General features: G+C 41.0%; 1 protein-coding gene across 2 annotated transcripts in view; it reads left to right on the top strand.

Moving 5' to 3' along the window:
• The first annotated feature begins 14,544 nt into the window (after window positions 1-14,544).
• Window positions 14,545-17,147, top strand: part of efemp1 (EGF containing fibulin extracellular matrix protein 1) — a 21,216-nt gene continuing 18,613 nt past the window's right edge. The window contains exons 1-4 of one of the 2 annotated variants that reach the window (XM_005744824.2): window positions 14,545-14,845; window positions 15,449-15,552; window positions 15,702-15,747; window positions 15,947-16,195. In XM_005744824.2, coding sequence (XP_005744881.1) covers window positions 15,472-15,552; window positions 15,702-15,747; window positions 15,947-16,195 — 376 coding nt within the window. In that variant the 5' untranslated portion in view covers window positions 14,545-14,845; window positions 15,449-15,471. Of the gene's footprint in view, window positions 14,846-15,199; window positions 15,553-15,701; window positions 15,748-15,946; window positions 16,196-17,147 lie in introns of those variants that run through there. The other variant, XM_013913772.1, reaches the window with a different exon arrangement.

The following is a 17,147-nucleotide window of genomic DNA, read 5'->3' as shown; positions in this document are numbered from 1 at the left end:
CCCCCAACAAATCCTTGGCTGGCTGCCATTGGCGGGACTCAGTCAGGTGTCCTAATGCTTCAGTTAGGGGAGGAAACGCTGGTTAATCTGCCCATCGCGTGCCACTGGCCATGGCCTGGCCTCTTTGTGTCTGGCACCCCTCTGATCAGTCCCTCCACCCCTTCATCTGTCTTTCCCCCATATCTTCCAACCCAGTTTCTCTACCAGAAGACGGTATCATCCTTTCTTAAAGATTTACCCCTCTGTCTTTCAAGATGAGACCACATTCTCTATAAAATACAGTTGGTGCACTTGCCCGCCATCCTCTCTGATGAATGAGACCTTTTTGTTGTTGGGATCTGTCGCTACACTTTAAAAAAACAAAAACAAAAAATCACACAAAACTGCTGACTCATCTTAGGCCTCTGGTATACCTGTGTATGAACCTTACAGGATAATTTATTATATAGTTCTTATTATAACTTCTTATATTTCTCATCTGGAGTAATGTGAATAATCATGCTTTTCATTGCATGCCATGAGTTAAGAGCCTTCCTGCCATTATTACATTGTACATATTTCTCTTAAAAATGCAGCTGAATCATGCTCACTGACCTCATTCCCTTATTTTAATCCAATTTCTTGCGCATAATTGCAAAATAATATAAGATAGTTACATCAAAATTACTTCTAAATGACTACATAAAGTGGTCTGTGACAGACAGATTAATACATCAATACAGGCCCGCTGCATGAATGAATGGGAGTCCACAAGTATAAGTGATTACTTTCTGTTGTGGTTTTATCCTCTTTTCTTATTTCAGATTTTCATATTTGCTCTTCCCTGTGTGATCCCAGGGGTTTTCACCTGTCTCGTAATACTGAATGCAGCATCCCCCCTTCTTTGCTCCTGGAAGGTGCACTGCTCTGATTAGGATGAATGATGCTTAGATGCGGTTTGCTGGAGGTTGATATGGTGTGATTGCGTAACCAGAGAGAAGTCGTTACCATTCGACCTCTCCTGACCTCGTTTTGATTGACCCTTTGGGTTGGTCACTGCTTCCGAGCAAAAGGCAGGAGTATAAGGTCAGAGTTCAAAGTATCGTCAGCTGTGCTGTCATGGAAACAGCAGCATTTGCCCTTCTGATGGTCAGTTTGAATTCAAGGACAATGGTTTGTTTAAAACTGAGTTTTGTTTTCAAAAGTGCATGGTTTATGTAACAAGAAATAATTTTAAGACATTAACTCTGTAGACTGAAAATGTTGTAAAGCAGATGTACGTCATTGTTCCTAGTGGTGCTTTCTGGGTTGTTTTGAGGATAATGTGGCTGTAAATCATTCTGAACTCCTTTTACCTGCCTTTTTCTCTGTTTTACTTGGTTGTTGGATTTCCATTATTTGTGCAGAAAGGCATAGATTCCCCTTGTCAGTGTTGTGACCAAAGCTCTGAGTCCGCCATTGTGGTCAATCGAAACACACCCGTGGTTTGTTTTTCCACTTCCTGTTTGTGACCAGTGTGCAGGGTTTCCTTGCAATCAGTGCTGCAGCAGGGGGGGGGAAATCAATATTTTGAATGTAATGTGTGGCCAATGGAATAAGAGAATGATTTATGTAGGGATGGGTACTCCCTGAATCAGATGGGACTTGTGTGGCCGGATGAATGAAGGAAAGGAGGGGTGCTGGCACAGCGACCCAGAAAAAGAACTATAAAAGGTTAAAAAAAAAAGAAGTGTGTTTTGCTGCTCTTGATCGTGGCGCCGCTCCTCTTTTTTTGCTGTCCCTCTTCTCTCTTTTCACCTCTCCACCATGCAGTGCTCTCTGACTGTCCCGCCTAATCCTAGCACCGTAGTATTATGAGACTAAAAACCAACAGGATACGCACACACACATGCCATACACACCAGGAGTTTAGCAGGTTGTAGACCACCAGCCAGAAACAGCATATGTCCCTCTCCCCTCCAGATTAACGAGAGCATGCATGTTAGTATTACGATACAGTGAGAAAGGAGGGGATAGGGGCAAGGAGTAGAGAGGGGTGGGAGATGAAAGATAGTGGGAGAGTGTAGGAGCCTGGCAGACAGACCAAGACTCAGAGGGAAACACGAGGTGAGAAGCGCGAGAACAAGTGTGCGAGGGAAGGAGGGAGAGAGCAAGTCTTGGAAAGAGATGGAAAGATGGAAGTGTGGAGGCGGGAAAGAGTGAGCGATGCGAGGACATAACAACCATAGAGAAATGTGTGTGTATGTGTTTGCTTTATTGCGGTGGCCCCACCTACCCCTCCATCCTGTTAAGGAGGCACAGTCCGAAGGAGGAGGGGTAGGATGGTAGGATCCCCTCCCTCAGTCACCAACACACACATACTCTCTCTCTGGCTCATACACACACTCTGCTCCGTGAGGGAGCAGTCGCTGAAGAGCTCTGGATAGACATGCGAGGTTCTGCAGGTGTCCCACCCTTCTCTCCTGACATGGATGCTATAGGAGGTACTGTTTGATTATTTTTCTTTTCCCTTTCTGCCTTGTGAGCAAATTCTTTTTAAATTTTCTTTGGGATTCCTCTTTCTCCCTCTCCATTTGAAGATTTCCCCCTCTTCATGTTTCAGAGTAATCCGTGAGCCTCTGCTGTTTGTGTGAGATTGCATGTGCGTTTGCATGAGGCTGAATGTGTGCTTGTAGGTAGGGTTGTTTACAAGCGCCACTGTAGCCGCAGGTCTGACAAGTTTAGCAGAGTGAATTCTCTCCATGTGTTTGAGCTCAATTTTATTTTATTATCCTGTAATGCGTTCTTCAAAACAAATTTTATAGGGGTCATGGCTTTGGCTGCTTGTTGCATTATTTATTTTTGCATTTTATTATTTTTATTGGCACTCAACTCTTAAGGGTGGAGGTAGACAAAGCGCATTATGTATGCCCTGTGTACACCCTCTATATGCGTATTCATTATGTTTAAGTACAGGCTTTCAGTCAAATCAAGTCTAGTAGATATACTTGTCTTTAAAGCGATGGGATTTTTTTTTCTTTTTTTTTCTTAATTTTTTTTCATTTTTTCCCATTTTTTGGGGGGGGTTGCGATATTGATCGCAGAGACTGCCAAAGAGTTGGAGATAAACACGGTGAATTTGGAGGATTTTCTTTAGTTGGCTAATGGTTTTGAGATTGCACAGCATTCATTTTGAAGTATCCTAATTAAGGACAACAGTTTCAGATAGGCGATGCTGCATATTGGTTTGATTCATCATAAAAAGTTTAAGTGTAGTATAAAGACATATTGGTTAAAATCCCAATAAATCTTTTACCAATAAGTTAACTGCTTCACTCTACAAAAGCTGATTTAGATGCTTTTTCTTAGAGAGAAATAACAGTAATGGGTATTAAACAGTTAACAATCCTTGTGTAGAGGGTGTGTATGAGAGGGAGAGCACATGTCTTGCATGTAGCGTGGTTTACTGGCAAACATCCAATACGCCCCTCCTCGGTTCAGGCTGGAGATCAAGCTACATTTAATTATTGCATTCATATTATACACTAATTAAATGTTCACATGGACAATTTCTTTGTTTTTAACAGAATCTTGAATCCTAAATTTACACATAATCAAAATCGAGTTTTCGATTAAATTAGATACGATAAAAGTACTCATGTTCTTTCACTCAGGTTTATTTAAGTTGAGAATTAATGAACTGAACACATTTTGCTCACTTCTGTTGCTTTTCTGCACACAGTTTTGGCCGCACCTTCAGTGAATGACCATACAGTTTTTTTAACAGAGCAGCCATACTGATATGTACTTTCAGTGGTTTCCAAAATTTGTCCAGGTGAGATCATTATCTCGGTTTGCATATCAAATTGGCGACCATTTGTTCAAACAGACTTGACAAATAACCTCCATATACGTCTTGCAAATGTGTTCCTTCCACATATCTCCCCCTCATCCCTTTCTTCTGCTCATCTTTAGGTTAAAGCAGCATTTGCTTCCCCCCTTCTTTTAAGGTTTGTATTGACCTGTTAATAGTATTATCCACAGAGCGTGTGGCAGGTCCAGGGTCACATCCCTGTAGGGTTTGGATGGTCAGCCCTCTGGCCGCAGTTTGGAGACATAGTGGCCAATAGGACCCAAGCTGTGGTCATCGTTCAATCTAGCCCTTTTCAAAGAAGAGGTCACATGAGTCAAAGGGTAATAAGTTTAACCCCTCAAGGGGTAAGAAGTCAGAGGTCACAAACAAGGCTATAGGGAGAAGGTTTGCATCATCAATCAGCGGCACTCCTGGTTATATCTGTGCATATCGATGACATGCTCGTTGCTGCCAATCTCATCTGCATGGCTTGCTAAGCACAAAGGGCAGCCGTTATGATAGGATTAACGTGAATGAAAAAAACACCACTATTGTGAAGAGTTTGGGTCTTGTCCGTTTTTTTTAGTTCTGTTCTAGTTTACACAATATTGTCCTCATTAAGCTCCGAGGTTTGGTTGTTTTGTTTTTTTTAAACAGAATATAGTGATTGTTTAGAATTGCCCTTTACCTTTAGAAGTAATAGCACTGCTTGATTAGTTTACCCCAAACATGCCCATAAAGAAGAAAATATATTTTCTTTTCTGGGATCAGGTGCTGTGATATGTTGTTGTTGTTGTTAATATCTTTAAGGTTTATTTGTCCCTAAAGTCACAATATTGCAATAGATTATGCTTTTCTTAATATTCACAAATTTAAACCACTAATACACCAGTTTAAGCAAAATGTGACTGGTTATGTCCCTTTGAATATTTTCATCTGTTTTTCTTGTTGGGGAACGAAAGTATGATCGGACGCTTTCATGTGAATGATCATAGGTTTATTTGTAGGGGTGTGGCTTTTTCTGTGCGTTTCCACAGTTTCTCTGTCAGTGTGCGTAATACGCAGTGTGAACAGCCTCACTCCCCACAAGAGGATGTTGTGTGTCAAAATAATGTCCCTACGTGTTACTGTGGCAGCTTCTTAAATTTTGCTGTAGATGAGCACGCATATCCCTCCTTGTATATCTGAAATGGTGCTGTGCTGATGTTTCAGCATCTCCCAGAGGTCTCTTCTCCCTGGCTGATGTTAGCGATGTGTCAGCATTAAGCTAGGCCTGCCTGCTAGGCTGCTGGGGCCGTGGTGGCGACCAGCCCAGCCTGGCCAAAAGCCAGACCGAACATGTCTTGGCACCAGACAACAGAGACGTGACAGGATCAAGAATTTGCAGAAATATGCTCTTACAGTATGCAGTGTTGTTGACCCATAGATCAACAAATATGACAGTATATATGCTGGACACATTTCTTAAGAGTTTCATAAGATTAAAGATATTCTTCTCCATGTTTTTTTTCTTTTTCTTTCAGTGGTGTACCACGATGAATCAGGGTGCAGTGGATGACAGAGAACGTGCGACAAAGACCCCAAGTCGGACGCCAACCTAAGACATGGTAGTTATGTAGTAGGTCCCTCTTCTAAATTAGCCACTATAGCAAGCCTGACTCATATGACTGGGCTGAGATACACTCAGATATACTGAGATGCCCGTCTGAGCACACTATTGTAAGTGTGCATGGCATTAAGTGTTTGAATAAGAGAGATGTACATGTTGCTCAGTCAGCTATTGCACAGACAGAGACCATCAATCACAAATGCACAGTGAGCTGCATTGCTTTTTTTTGCTGGTCCCTCAAGTCCTCTCTCTCTGCGTTGGAATTACACAGCACTTTACCTGCAACACTGCATTTTTCTGGACATTGTCTGAACCCTGCACCATAACTCATGCAACACATTTGTGCAGTGCCATGTCTTATTAAACCAGTGGCTCTAAAAACTGTGGGGCACAAAGCTACTTCAGGTGGGATGCAGACAACCAGGTGAAAATATGAAGTGAAACTAAGTTGAATAATTCATGGGGAAACAAACAAGAGTTTTCTGATGCTGCTGTGTGACCTTTATTTAGGGAAAATTCATCTTGAATTCTTTTTGTATTGTATTGATAAAAAATTGGTGTAGAGCTCAGTTTTCTTTTTCTTTTTTTCCTTCTGAAATGGTACTCGCCAGAAAACGTTTGAAGTCCACTGTATTATACTAAACAATTATATGGTGTAACTTTTAAAGCAGCCCAAGTTGGTAGCCAGTTTCTTGTTTATAATTTGATTTTATTTGATTTGATATACCTTTATTAGTCCCACAAGGGGAAATTTCATTAGGCTGCCGACCTATTGCACGCAATGGCGGCACCATCTTACCCTCCGATCATACATACATTACACAAAACATCACATGGGGAAGACAGGTCAGAGAGGTATAACAATGGAAAATGCACCACACGAGGAAAGATAAGGAGAAAAAAATAACTCCCCTCAGACTGAGCTCCAACAGGGAGATCAGTTTGAGAACAGAAAAAAACACCTCTGCACATAGCACATGAAAAAACAACAACTCTTAATACACCAAAGAAACACATGACAAGCAACATGTGAATATGTATTGAATATGAAAGTGAAGACAACAGTTTAGAGTGGCGTCAAAAGGGTCTTTCAGTAGCTTTGAAAAGAAAGTAAAAGATGGAGGAGACCTCTTGTGTCTGCTTTGTAACATCAACCTCCTTGTAGGTACTGTAAGCTTTCTGAGTACAGCTTCTGGGGCGTTAACTATTGCTGTAGGCCTTTATTGGCCTCCATGCAGTGCTGCTTTTTTGTCTGCTTGAACATGGCATCAGCCTAAAAAGTGGCTCAAATATGAGCTACCAATTATTTTTGCTCTTAGGTTTGACCGGTATTATCAATATTAACGTTCTTCTTCACAGTGAAACTAAAGGTGCCATCAAAAGAAGTGTCACTTGATGGTTTGCGCAACAGCCAGCTGTATTTGATAACTGAGTGTAAAGACCTTGGGTTTCGGATAAGATGAGGGAATGTAGACTGATGGTGCTATGCATTTTGCAGTATTTGTGAGGGTTTTGGAGGGTGCATGTGATCAGCAGCAGGTGGACTAGTTATTATTGTGATAAGAGCAGGAAATTGATCATGTGGTCAAGGTCTTATCTTGGATTCATAGTTTGAGCAGCTGAAAGGTTCACGTCATATTTATCTCCTGAACTAGAACAGTAGCTGACTTACTCTCACAGAAAAAAAATAACCACACACACATACGTAAATGAAGTAAAAAATTACCTGCCTCCTTAAATGTGCTCATTGTATTGTGTTAGTAGAGAAGACATTTTATTAAGGAATTGAAAGTGCCCAGTGTATAGTTAGAAGTTTGAGTCTTTGTTTTTCTAAATGAATGAAGAAGAAACTTATTTGAAGTAAAACAGTAACACGTTGTCAAGAAATGCTCTTTACAAAGGTCATGTATTACTGCTTGCTATGTTGTGATGTGGCCAATAAAACAGCCAATTACCGCCTGTGAAACGTGAACTTAATTGAAATGTTTTTTCACCGATTTTATCGTCAGCATGGAAAACAGGCATTTAAAGAAATAGCAACATTCTTCTAGCCTCATTTGAAAATGGTGAAACTATAGGTTTGGGAAATTACCTGACCAGAAGCCCATAATTTTGAAGTTTATTAAATAAACTGATGATTTGGAATGACTGTTCTTCTTTTTGCTTTAGTTTTATTGTGCAGACTTGAAAGTATATATCCCCACTGAGGGAGAAGATGATATTCTTCATTAGAGAATCCTCCTTTTTTCTGGCTCGTTCTAAAACATGACTCAACATTTTTATTTACACACAGTCAGGGAGTGCAGTGCTCAAGTTGACAGGAAAGTTTTATCATAAACATGTCTGGGATTGATATTAGACAATGAAAATGTATTTAATTATTCAAAATCAGTCACAAATAAGAGCTAATTACATTTCATTAATAGGAAACCCGCAGAGCAGGTGGTTGAAAACAGAAGGGTGATGCATTGATCAAGGTAAGAGATGGTTTGACTTAATATTCAGATTTTTGGTGAAACCGTATTATGGGTAAGGAGAGAAGTTGATAAGGTGGTGTGATGTCATTCAGTGCCGATACAATCTGTGAAATCGAGGTGATGAACAGAGACCTTGAAATGACCAGAAGTCTATAACAGTAAGCTCTTTGGGGAAAAGGCCAGTCCTCCAATGGGCCTAAATCGAATCCCTGCGCATTTACATGAGACATAAATTCACATTTAAATGGCAGAAAATTGCTTGGGTGGGCGATACACTGGGGCATATGAAATTATAATTGTCGTCAGTTGTGTGTGTGTGTGTGTGTGTGTCTGTGGAGCAGGGGGTGATACAAGATTGAAGAGATGTGTGGAGGAATTATGCATCCAATAACGGAGATGGGATGTAAATATGGTGAGGACAGTCTGATGTGCCATCGGTCCATTTCATGTGAGACTGCAGTGCAGGGGCTAAATGGCAGCCAGGCTCATATTCAAGTGAACGACAGGCAAATTAAAACTGGTCTCCACAGTACTGTACAGGAGCTTTTTTTTTAATTTTTATTTTTTATCTGAAATTAAGTAACTAGTCTAGTAAACGTGCCTCACAGTAGATTGTTTTGTTATCTGTGTTTTATTTTTTAACTGCTTTTATTTATTTATTTCTGTCTGGTCTAAAACAGTTATAAAAATAATGTCATGGAATAGGGAAAAGCAGCAAATCTTCCTAAAGGAGAGAACTGTTGGTGATTTTTACTAAAAAGATTCATCAGAATAATTGCTGAATTTTCAGCTAATGGACTTGCGAAGGGATTGACCGATTGTTGCGGCTCTAAAATTGGTAATCCTGTTTTATAAAAGCACATAATTATTTCACAGCTAGCACTGGAAAAACATATCTCAGGACTGATCAATTGTGCATTTACATTTTTGTGCCATGATTCATGTTCTGCCTGTTTTGTGATATTTAACATTGCTATGTGGCTTGAGTAAAATGGCTGTGTAAGTAGATAAACCCACCCTCAAATTCAGTGCAGCTCGTGCTATTGCAGTTTGATCCCTTTTACTCTGCCAGACATCGTTGTACGCACGCCTTATCCTACTATCCCTCTTACCCTCCCTCACTCAGTGCTGTTTGTTTTTTTTGTTCTTTTTTCTTTCACCTCTACAGAAGAGCTCCTAATGGAAAGGCTGGAACAAATACTCATGTCACTTCAGTTCATGGAGATCCCAATTGTTTTTAGCCAATGTGTAACTATAAGAGGTCTATGGGTTGTCTGTGTCACTCAGCATGGCTTCGTGTACACGAATGCACATCGTTTCACACCGCTCACCGTACTGCACATTTACTGACTCATGCTGTACATGTATAGCACTATTTCTGTCATTTTCCATCTGAATGTCACTACATGTCATTCAGTCCAAACTGGACCATCAACAATCAGTACAATATGGCTCACCAGGAGGCCCCTTACAGACCTGTTTCATAATTTGTGCTGCTGTGTCTATTGTATGTGCCTCCTTTGATAAATTTACCTCCAACTGATGCAATGCGTCAGTCTTTTTGTTGGAGGAGGACAATTGCTTGTATAGTTAAGGTCCAAGACCTTAATGAAGTACTAAAGCGCACACACACTAGCTACAGGGCACAAAGGTTGGTTTCTGCTCTTAACATCAGATGACAGCTAATGGAGCAGACAACACTGTGAAAGGACGAGGACCAAAGTTCATCTCGTGATATTATTTTATTGTTCAGTGCTGTATGTGAAAGTCAGCAAAGCATAAAATTATTTTTGAAAAACTGTTAAACAGTCAGAGATTAACTGAAGCAAAGAGTCATTTGCAGTTGACACAATTGAACTGCATTTTATTTCCTTACTTTTTAAAATGTCCATTAAAAAAAAGAAGAAGTTTTTAATACAATATTTATTTGTGCAGCAGTCGTAAAACAGGACAGACTGTATTCAGGGGTCACTGGTATCTGTTCAGAGCTACTATTTCATTGGGTTTTCCTTCTAATTCCACATCTCTGACTTCTCTGCTCTTTATTTTTAGGTGTAAACCCACAGCAGAGGTAGCAGGCACCCAAAAGCCAGGCTGCAGATGAAGGCAGGGAGGGAAATGCAACAGCAACATTATTTAACTTACAAAAGAGTGTAGACCTCTTGAAAGAATTTTTTTTTTTAATTCTTCAAAGACAGTTGTTTTGCTTGTAATCCAGTGCATATTCCTTATGTGTTTTCTTTTGAAAACCAAATTAAGTGGATTACAAGCACTGCTGTATGCAAAGCTTTTAACCTGACGAGCCTTATAACTTTTTTCTAAACTTTTGCTGGCAATGGGGCAAATTCTTTAATTTGTGGACTTTGATGTCAGATGATTAGAATGATCTTGCGTCCTTTCTTAATAGCAGCAATGCATGATTTTATGCTAAACTGTTGGGGGACAGGTTGGGGGGCCTCATGATGTTGGGACAGATGGCATTTAGCTCTAGCTGCGCCGAGCTCAGTGGGACCCGAAGCTTAAGAGGTTAGGCCTGTCAAAACCACTCTGTTCATTCACTGCCTAACAAAGTGTGGACTGTCAGCCTGTTCCGTTTAATAAACTTAAGATTTTTCTTTTGTCAATGCCCGAGCAACACTTTGCAACTCGATGACCTGAATATCCCAACACAGAAAAAAATGGTACCTCTGGCAAAAAACTTACAAAAATGTGTCCAGTCTGGTCAGTAAATGTGCATTAGCTTGATAGCTATTTGATAATTAAACATAAGGTTTGGTAGAAAGTCTTGTCAGCCTTGTGGCTGCATGAATGAGATGTGGTCATGTTACATGTAAAATGGCGAGAACCAAGTGTCAAGTAACTGTCAAAAAGTATCATATGCATCTTTTCATGCAACACTTCTTCAGAGCTCACCATCACTATTATTGTTTGTGTGTGCAGTGTTGGTATAGAGGGAAAACACTGAAAGAGAGACATGTGAGGCATTAACCCCTCAGCCATGAGAATGTCCCCATACTGTGCATTTTTGTTTCATCATGTAGACCAAGTCCACATAAAACTATCATACTTCACCACAAGAGGGAGACATACTGTAAGATGCAGAGGAAGTCTCCACTACACTGTACATCTTCCCCGGAAAACTGCACTGCACTCAGAACAGATTTTGTCAGGATAACCTGAACCCGAATGTGATTGTGCAGATTTGTTGAGTAAATGTGGTTAATTTTGTCATCGTCTTCTCCCCTCTCCCCATCTCTTAATTTGTTTCAGTGTTTGTTGGGGTCAGAGGCTGAAAGCTGCAGAGTGGTGACCAGAGCGAGAGGCCTGTGTGACATCTGACCTCTAACTGGGTGTGTGGCTGACCCCGGAGAATACGGCTCAACAATGGGAGGCACGTGCCCTGGACTAGTCACTATGGTAACACAAGACCTTTGAGGAAACGGTAGGGGGGTCAAACCTCATCCTTTATCCTGATCAGTGTTAACCATCTGCTGCCAATTGACTCTTATAGCTATAACACATACCCGCCACAGAAGAGTGTGCATGTGTGTTCAAGAGAGAAAAATCTGAGGCTGACTGAGTAATCTCTGCAGGCAACTGTGATGGTGCTTTATTTTCTCACAATCACCTGGAGAGATTCTGCAGTTTGTCTAATATCCCTTTAAAAAGCAGCCCTAAAACAGTCATTGTTCCATCTTTCTCCTTATATGAATAACAATGCAAACTAAGAAAAATTCTATATTGTTTGAACATTTCACAAATCACCACATTGTTTACACAAAGGTTGGCCCCAAAAATGTCCACCTACCTGAACCTGTGATCAAAGCAGGTTTTGCTTTCTAGCTTTGGGTGACGATCACTGCACAACACAACAGATGTGGGCATGCGATAGTTTAGCTTAATCTTTGTATGCCTGACTGTTACAAGTCAAAACACTTAGTGACTGGTTAAAAGAAGAAAAAAAGGGGGCAAACACTGAATTGCAGTGCTGAATAAGGGCCAACAGGTGCAGTCCACCTGGAGGAAAGCAAGTTTCACACTTTTCCTCTTTGATGCTGCGAAAGCTGAATGCTCAGTACAGAAAACCACCACCCTTAGCCTCAACACTAATGCACAGAATAACACCCTTTGGATTTAGGGTAATGTAATATTTGGCACATGCATTCTTTTCTTCATTACTCCTACCTTCCCTCCTGTCCCCTCTCTGTACCCCTCCTCCACCTCTGATTTTCTTGTCTCATCCCCTTCTCCTTGTGTTCTGCTGTGTTTTGGTGAAATCTCAGCTGGCAACTGTGAGTCGTTCACTAGCTGCTCTCACAATGGCCTCTGGGATTATGCTAAACACAGCGCCTCGGCTGCTCTGCACATCGACCGGCGTCAACGACGCCCTTTGGAGCACACAGGAAAGAGATGGAGGACTCTCAATGAAGATGTCACTGCAATTACACAAGCGCATTTCACAGACACCCTCTCTGTCTGCTCTTCCTTCTCTCACATCCCCCTTCCCCACTTTTTAAAAATTTCTTTTCGACAGTCTTTTGAAGTGCAGCCTCATCTCTTGCAGCTCTTTCATAATGCATGCCCATTTGGAATTTGCATGAATTCACTTTCCAGATGCTTCTGCTGCCATCTTGACTTACGATGATGTGTACTGTACAGTATTGGCTATTGTATTATCATAGGATGAAAAGAATAATAATTGGCTTGTTGTTATGAGTTTGGGTTATTTTGCATTGCTCCTCTCACCACTAGGACGTATTGGCGTGCGATCAAAATGTGTTGTAAATTATTCAGCTTCAGCTACCCCTACACTGATGTCGGAGTGAAGGAAGAGCTTTCTGATGTGGATGATACTGCATCAGGAACTGATTGGCTAATGCTCAATTGCCAACAGTACCTGATGCATTGCCTTCAGCATTGAAAGAAACGTCACAAAGTGCTGGCTTCTCTATTTTCCCCTGCAATAATATTCTTCTGGTTTATGAACTCAAAATATGGTTTTAAATTTGATTTTTTTTCTTACTTTTTTTTGCACTTCTTAAATGTGGAAAATAAACAGATTCTTAGTAGTTTTCACACAGTTCCCAAGAATGAATGTGTGTATGTTTGTGTGTGGGTTCATGTATATTAGTCACCACTGAGGGCTGGGGATTAGGTAATAATGATCACAGAGATGTTGTGAAACTCAGAGCAGTACTTATGTTAAGCTGAGGGCCAATCTATCACTCTGGCATTTAAATGTATGTTTATGTTCATATAATGTTCCCCTCTTGTTCGCTGGAGTCTAAACGGGATACCTGCATCAATGTAGGTCATACTTGTTTTTAGCATGTTCTCTTTTAATGCATTTGTGCACTGTACTACTTAGAATAATACTTTTGTTGTGTGTGTGTGGGGGGGGGGTGTAGGGGAGGGCTTATTGACTTCAGTAACATTCACAGGGAGACTTGGTCACACCTAGAGATCTAACCAGCTCAGCCTCGCCTCTGTGATTTACAAGCATGACTGTCTAATTTTGTTCCAGTGGGGAACAGGACCAAAGGGAATGTTCTCTCATCCTCTCTTTCATCAGTCTTGGATAAAATCTTCTATTAATCTCTATAAACGGTTTCAAAATGCTTCTTACTAATGAAATGTCTTATCTCACTGTTTTTGTGCATGTGTTGAATAGCTTACAAAGTACAATAAAATTCTAGTGAGGAGTAAAACATTTTGTACAGTTATTTCTTTTTTGTGATTGTCCATGTTTGTAAAGTTGTGTGCATTCATATCCTAATGTTTACCCAAATGCATTATTATCTGTGAACAAATCAGTAGTTTTGTGAAAAGACCTACTGGAAATAATACAGCTCTTATATGAACATCTTAATGTAATTACATGACTCCTATAATTAGTTTCTTGAGGTTGAGGAGAATCTACTTTTTTTTTTTTTTCAAAAGAAAGGAAGGATGAGGATGTTGTGCCATGCAGAATATATCTTCTATTCTTTTATGAACACCCTCTAAGGAAAGGGTCTGTGGGTCAGCATTAAAGGGGCTGGTGCCAAGTCCATTTTAGCCCTGCTTATATCAGCAAGCTCCTGGCACACATGCATGCATACATGCACACAAACACAATCGCTTGCTGTCTCTTCCCCCATGGGAAATCCCAGCAGCCATGCCAATCCAGCAGATGTTCCTAAAGCGCAGGCATCTTGTAAACACCATGAAATGTATTAGAGGCTAATGTAGTGCTTACTGACAGAGTTCTTCAACACAAGATTTGATTTACCACCTGCTGCTCACACATTCTGTACATAACACTGGCACTGAGGTCTCACAGGATGAGAGGGGTTTGCATGTGACAGCCAACAAAGTAACTGAGGCTCAATTGTAGAGTAAAATATAGAAATAATTCAGGCCTCTACAAATGTAATGACGTATAGCTCCACATTGGCTCAGAAAAACAAACAAACTAAGAAATGAAGGTGATACCGCTATGTCCTTATGTGTATAATATGTTATTACATGAACACAAACTTTTGCATATAACCTAAAATGTGAAAGGCATTTCTTAATGAATTTACAATCAAAAGAGTTTTAATAGATTACTGGCTGATGATAATAATACCGTATTATCTGTTTTTCTGAGAATATCCACTTCCCTCACTGTGCATCAGTCTATAGAGGGAGCCACTGAAACTTGCTGATGGTTTACTGCACCCCGGTGAGAGAAAAGCCCGGAGTCAACCTGCCCGGTACACCGCCCCCCAGTGTGTCATACTGTACTAACCGCATGTTCATCATTTAAGCGCTGCTTGCACTCCGCCAAGCATCTGACATCCACTGCACCGTTTGCACGATAAAGGCCACCCTGCTTCGCGCACAGTCGGACTTGCAACAACAAAGACGCCGGGGACGTTTAGTTCGGCTTGCCGGGAGAGTTTGGATATCCGCAGGTAACTGCAGGTATGTAGCTAAGACATCACGGGATGACGAAGCACTTGCACACATCGTTCTTACCAACAATGAAATCAATTCATCGAATGTGAAAAATGTTAAGCTGTTGAAACAAGTGAGTAAAACTCCGGTGGCACTTGTTTCTCTTGCAGTTCGCTTGTTTCAGGGAGTTGTCCAGTAACAAGTGTCAGGATCTTGAACTGTGATGAACAAAGCAAAATCAAGAATAGACACGCACGTTACCGTGTGATTAGGCAGCTTGTGTGAGGAAAGACGTGTATTTGGCAGGTACAAAATATTAATCAACCCGAGGTCTGCGTGCCTTCATTTTCATAACCCCGATTGGCACAGAGGGGGCATGTTTACGCACGATCTTTACGCGTGTTACGCACTAATCCTTTAGGAAAGAAACGACAGAAAAAACACTCGGTTGAAGTCGGAGATTTACCTGGAGCGGTGCCAACATAAACAACACGTCAGCAGGGGGAAATGTTGGGACTCGTTGAGTAATGCCATCAGTAATGTTATAATTGATACTAAAAATCGTAGGCATGTCAGGCAAAAATGGTCCTGCACACTCAATCCACTTGACGTCTCCGCATCCCGTTACAGTACTTCTCCGACGTTTGGTCGACATGCTGGGGATCTGTGTGTGTCTTTGTGCGGTTTTTGCACATGTTCTCTCTCAGGAGGCTGAAGAGCCGGTCTCTATTACAGTGAGTAAGCGTACCTTTTTTCTACCTGTCAGTCTGTGTTTAATACAGCCTGACATATGCATGCTGCTCAGTTTTTTTCATTTACTGATGTACAGCTCGAGAGTTCCTGAAAGGATACTAAACAATGCGTTGTTGTATGTCCTTCACAGTGCACAGAGGGTTATGAGTACGACAGAGTCAGAGAGCAATGTAAAGGTGAGAAATTACACATTTATGTAGCTTTTTATACTCCTGTTTTTTTTTAAAAACGTTTTTCCATGTAAGCTTAATGCAAGTTGTACTTTATCCAAATACAATAATAGCATAAATAGCATATCTGCAATCTTTCTTTCTTTCTTTCTTTCTTTCTTTCTTTCTTTCTTTCTTTCTTTCTTTCTTTCTTTCTTTCTTTCAGACATTGATGAATGTGCCTTGTATGACGACGCATGCAAAGGAGGGATGCAGTGTATCAACCACTTTGGTGGATACCTCTGCCTTCCAAAGAGCGCCGTCATCTATATTAGTAAGGACGGTGAGCAGGTGCCGTTGCCGGACAATCCTGTCCCTGCTGTCCCACCAGACCAGCCTCAGCCCCCGAGGGGTCCTTCTCAAAGCATTCGGTGCCCACCAGGACATGCTGCAGATGAGCAGAACTTCTGCAAAGGTAATATCAGCAGCCCAGAAACTTTTCCCCCTCTCTCCCTGTACAGATATATGATTGTGGGAGGTACCATGAAAAATTGGCTTCCTTTTTTGTTTTAAAGTGCTTTACAGCAACACATGGTGTAAACACACGGTTATCTCAGGAAGTGGTGCTGACATACTCCTCAAGAGAGAAATTGGCTTCTGTCAGCAGCACTAGAGGTGTAACCATGAAATAAAGTCCAGAGGTTTAAAAAGGATGGTTGCCACATTATTTTCAAGAGTTTTTAAATCTTCCAGAATATTATAGGTCTTTGTCCTTTGTGAGACAGATTACATCCTAAAAATATAGATACACTTTCAGCCACCCCCCTTTTTCTAGCTGCTGTGTTCTGCAGTGTAGTGGCAGAATTGTTTTTCAAAGTGTTTTTATCTCCTTAAAAAGAGCAGTATGCTCTTTTTACACTTGGCAGGGCTACGCAGGTATTTGATAATTACTTGCTAACGACTTTAGAGCCCCAGTAAGCTGAGAGCTCAAAAGGTGAACTGTTCATCCATCTGTCTGACAGTCATCAACAGCTTAACTATGCATAGCTGCCAGATGTGTTGCAAGCTTCTCATTTTTTTGTTGTTTTTTTTCCACTCTGATGTCATGTTTTCAAAACCCTTTGGTTGCTCGCAGCGTGATGTTTTTGGCCAGAGTTCAGCTTCTTCCTTAAATTCTTCTTGTTTTGGGTGTTGAAGTCCTGTGCTTCGGGGGGGAAATCAAGCCGCTTTTGTAAAATTCTGGTGAGCTATGTGCTCACATGTACCCCTTACAGCTACAGTAGATATCCCCTGCGCCTTTACTAGGTTGTGGTTTTGGTAGCTACGCAAAGACTGCGTGGGTGTGATCTTGTGTTTGAGAAAAACTCTTTGATCTTCTCAAATAGGGAGTGGTGGGAGATTCATTCTTTGTCTCACTAACACACACA

The sequence above is a fragment of the Pundamilia nyererei genome, unplaced genomic scaffold (genome assembly GCF_000239375.1).
Source record: "Pundamilia nyererei isolate P.nyererei 1_Seehausen unplaced genomic scaffold, PunNye1.0 scaffold00149, whole genome shotgun sequence".
Classification (NCBI taxonomy): Eukaryota; Metazoa; Chordata; class Actinopteri; order Cichliformes; family Cichlidae; genus Pundamilia; species Pundamilia nyererei.
Note: the sequence above shows the minus strand (reverse complement) of the source record. Positions and strands in the feature narration are given on the sequence as shown.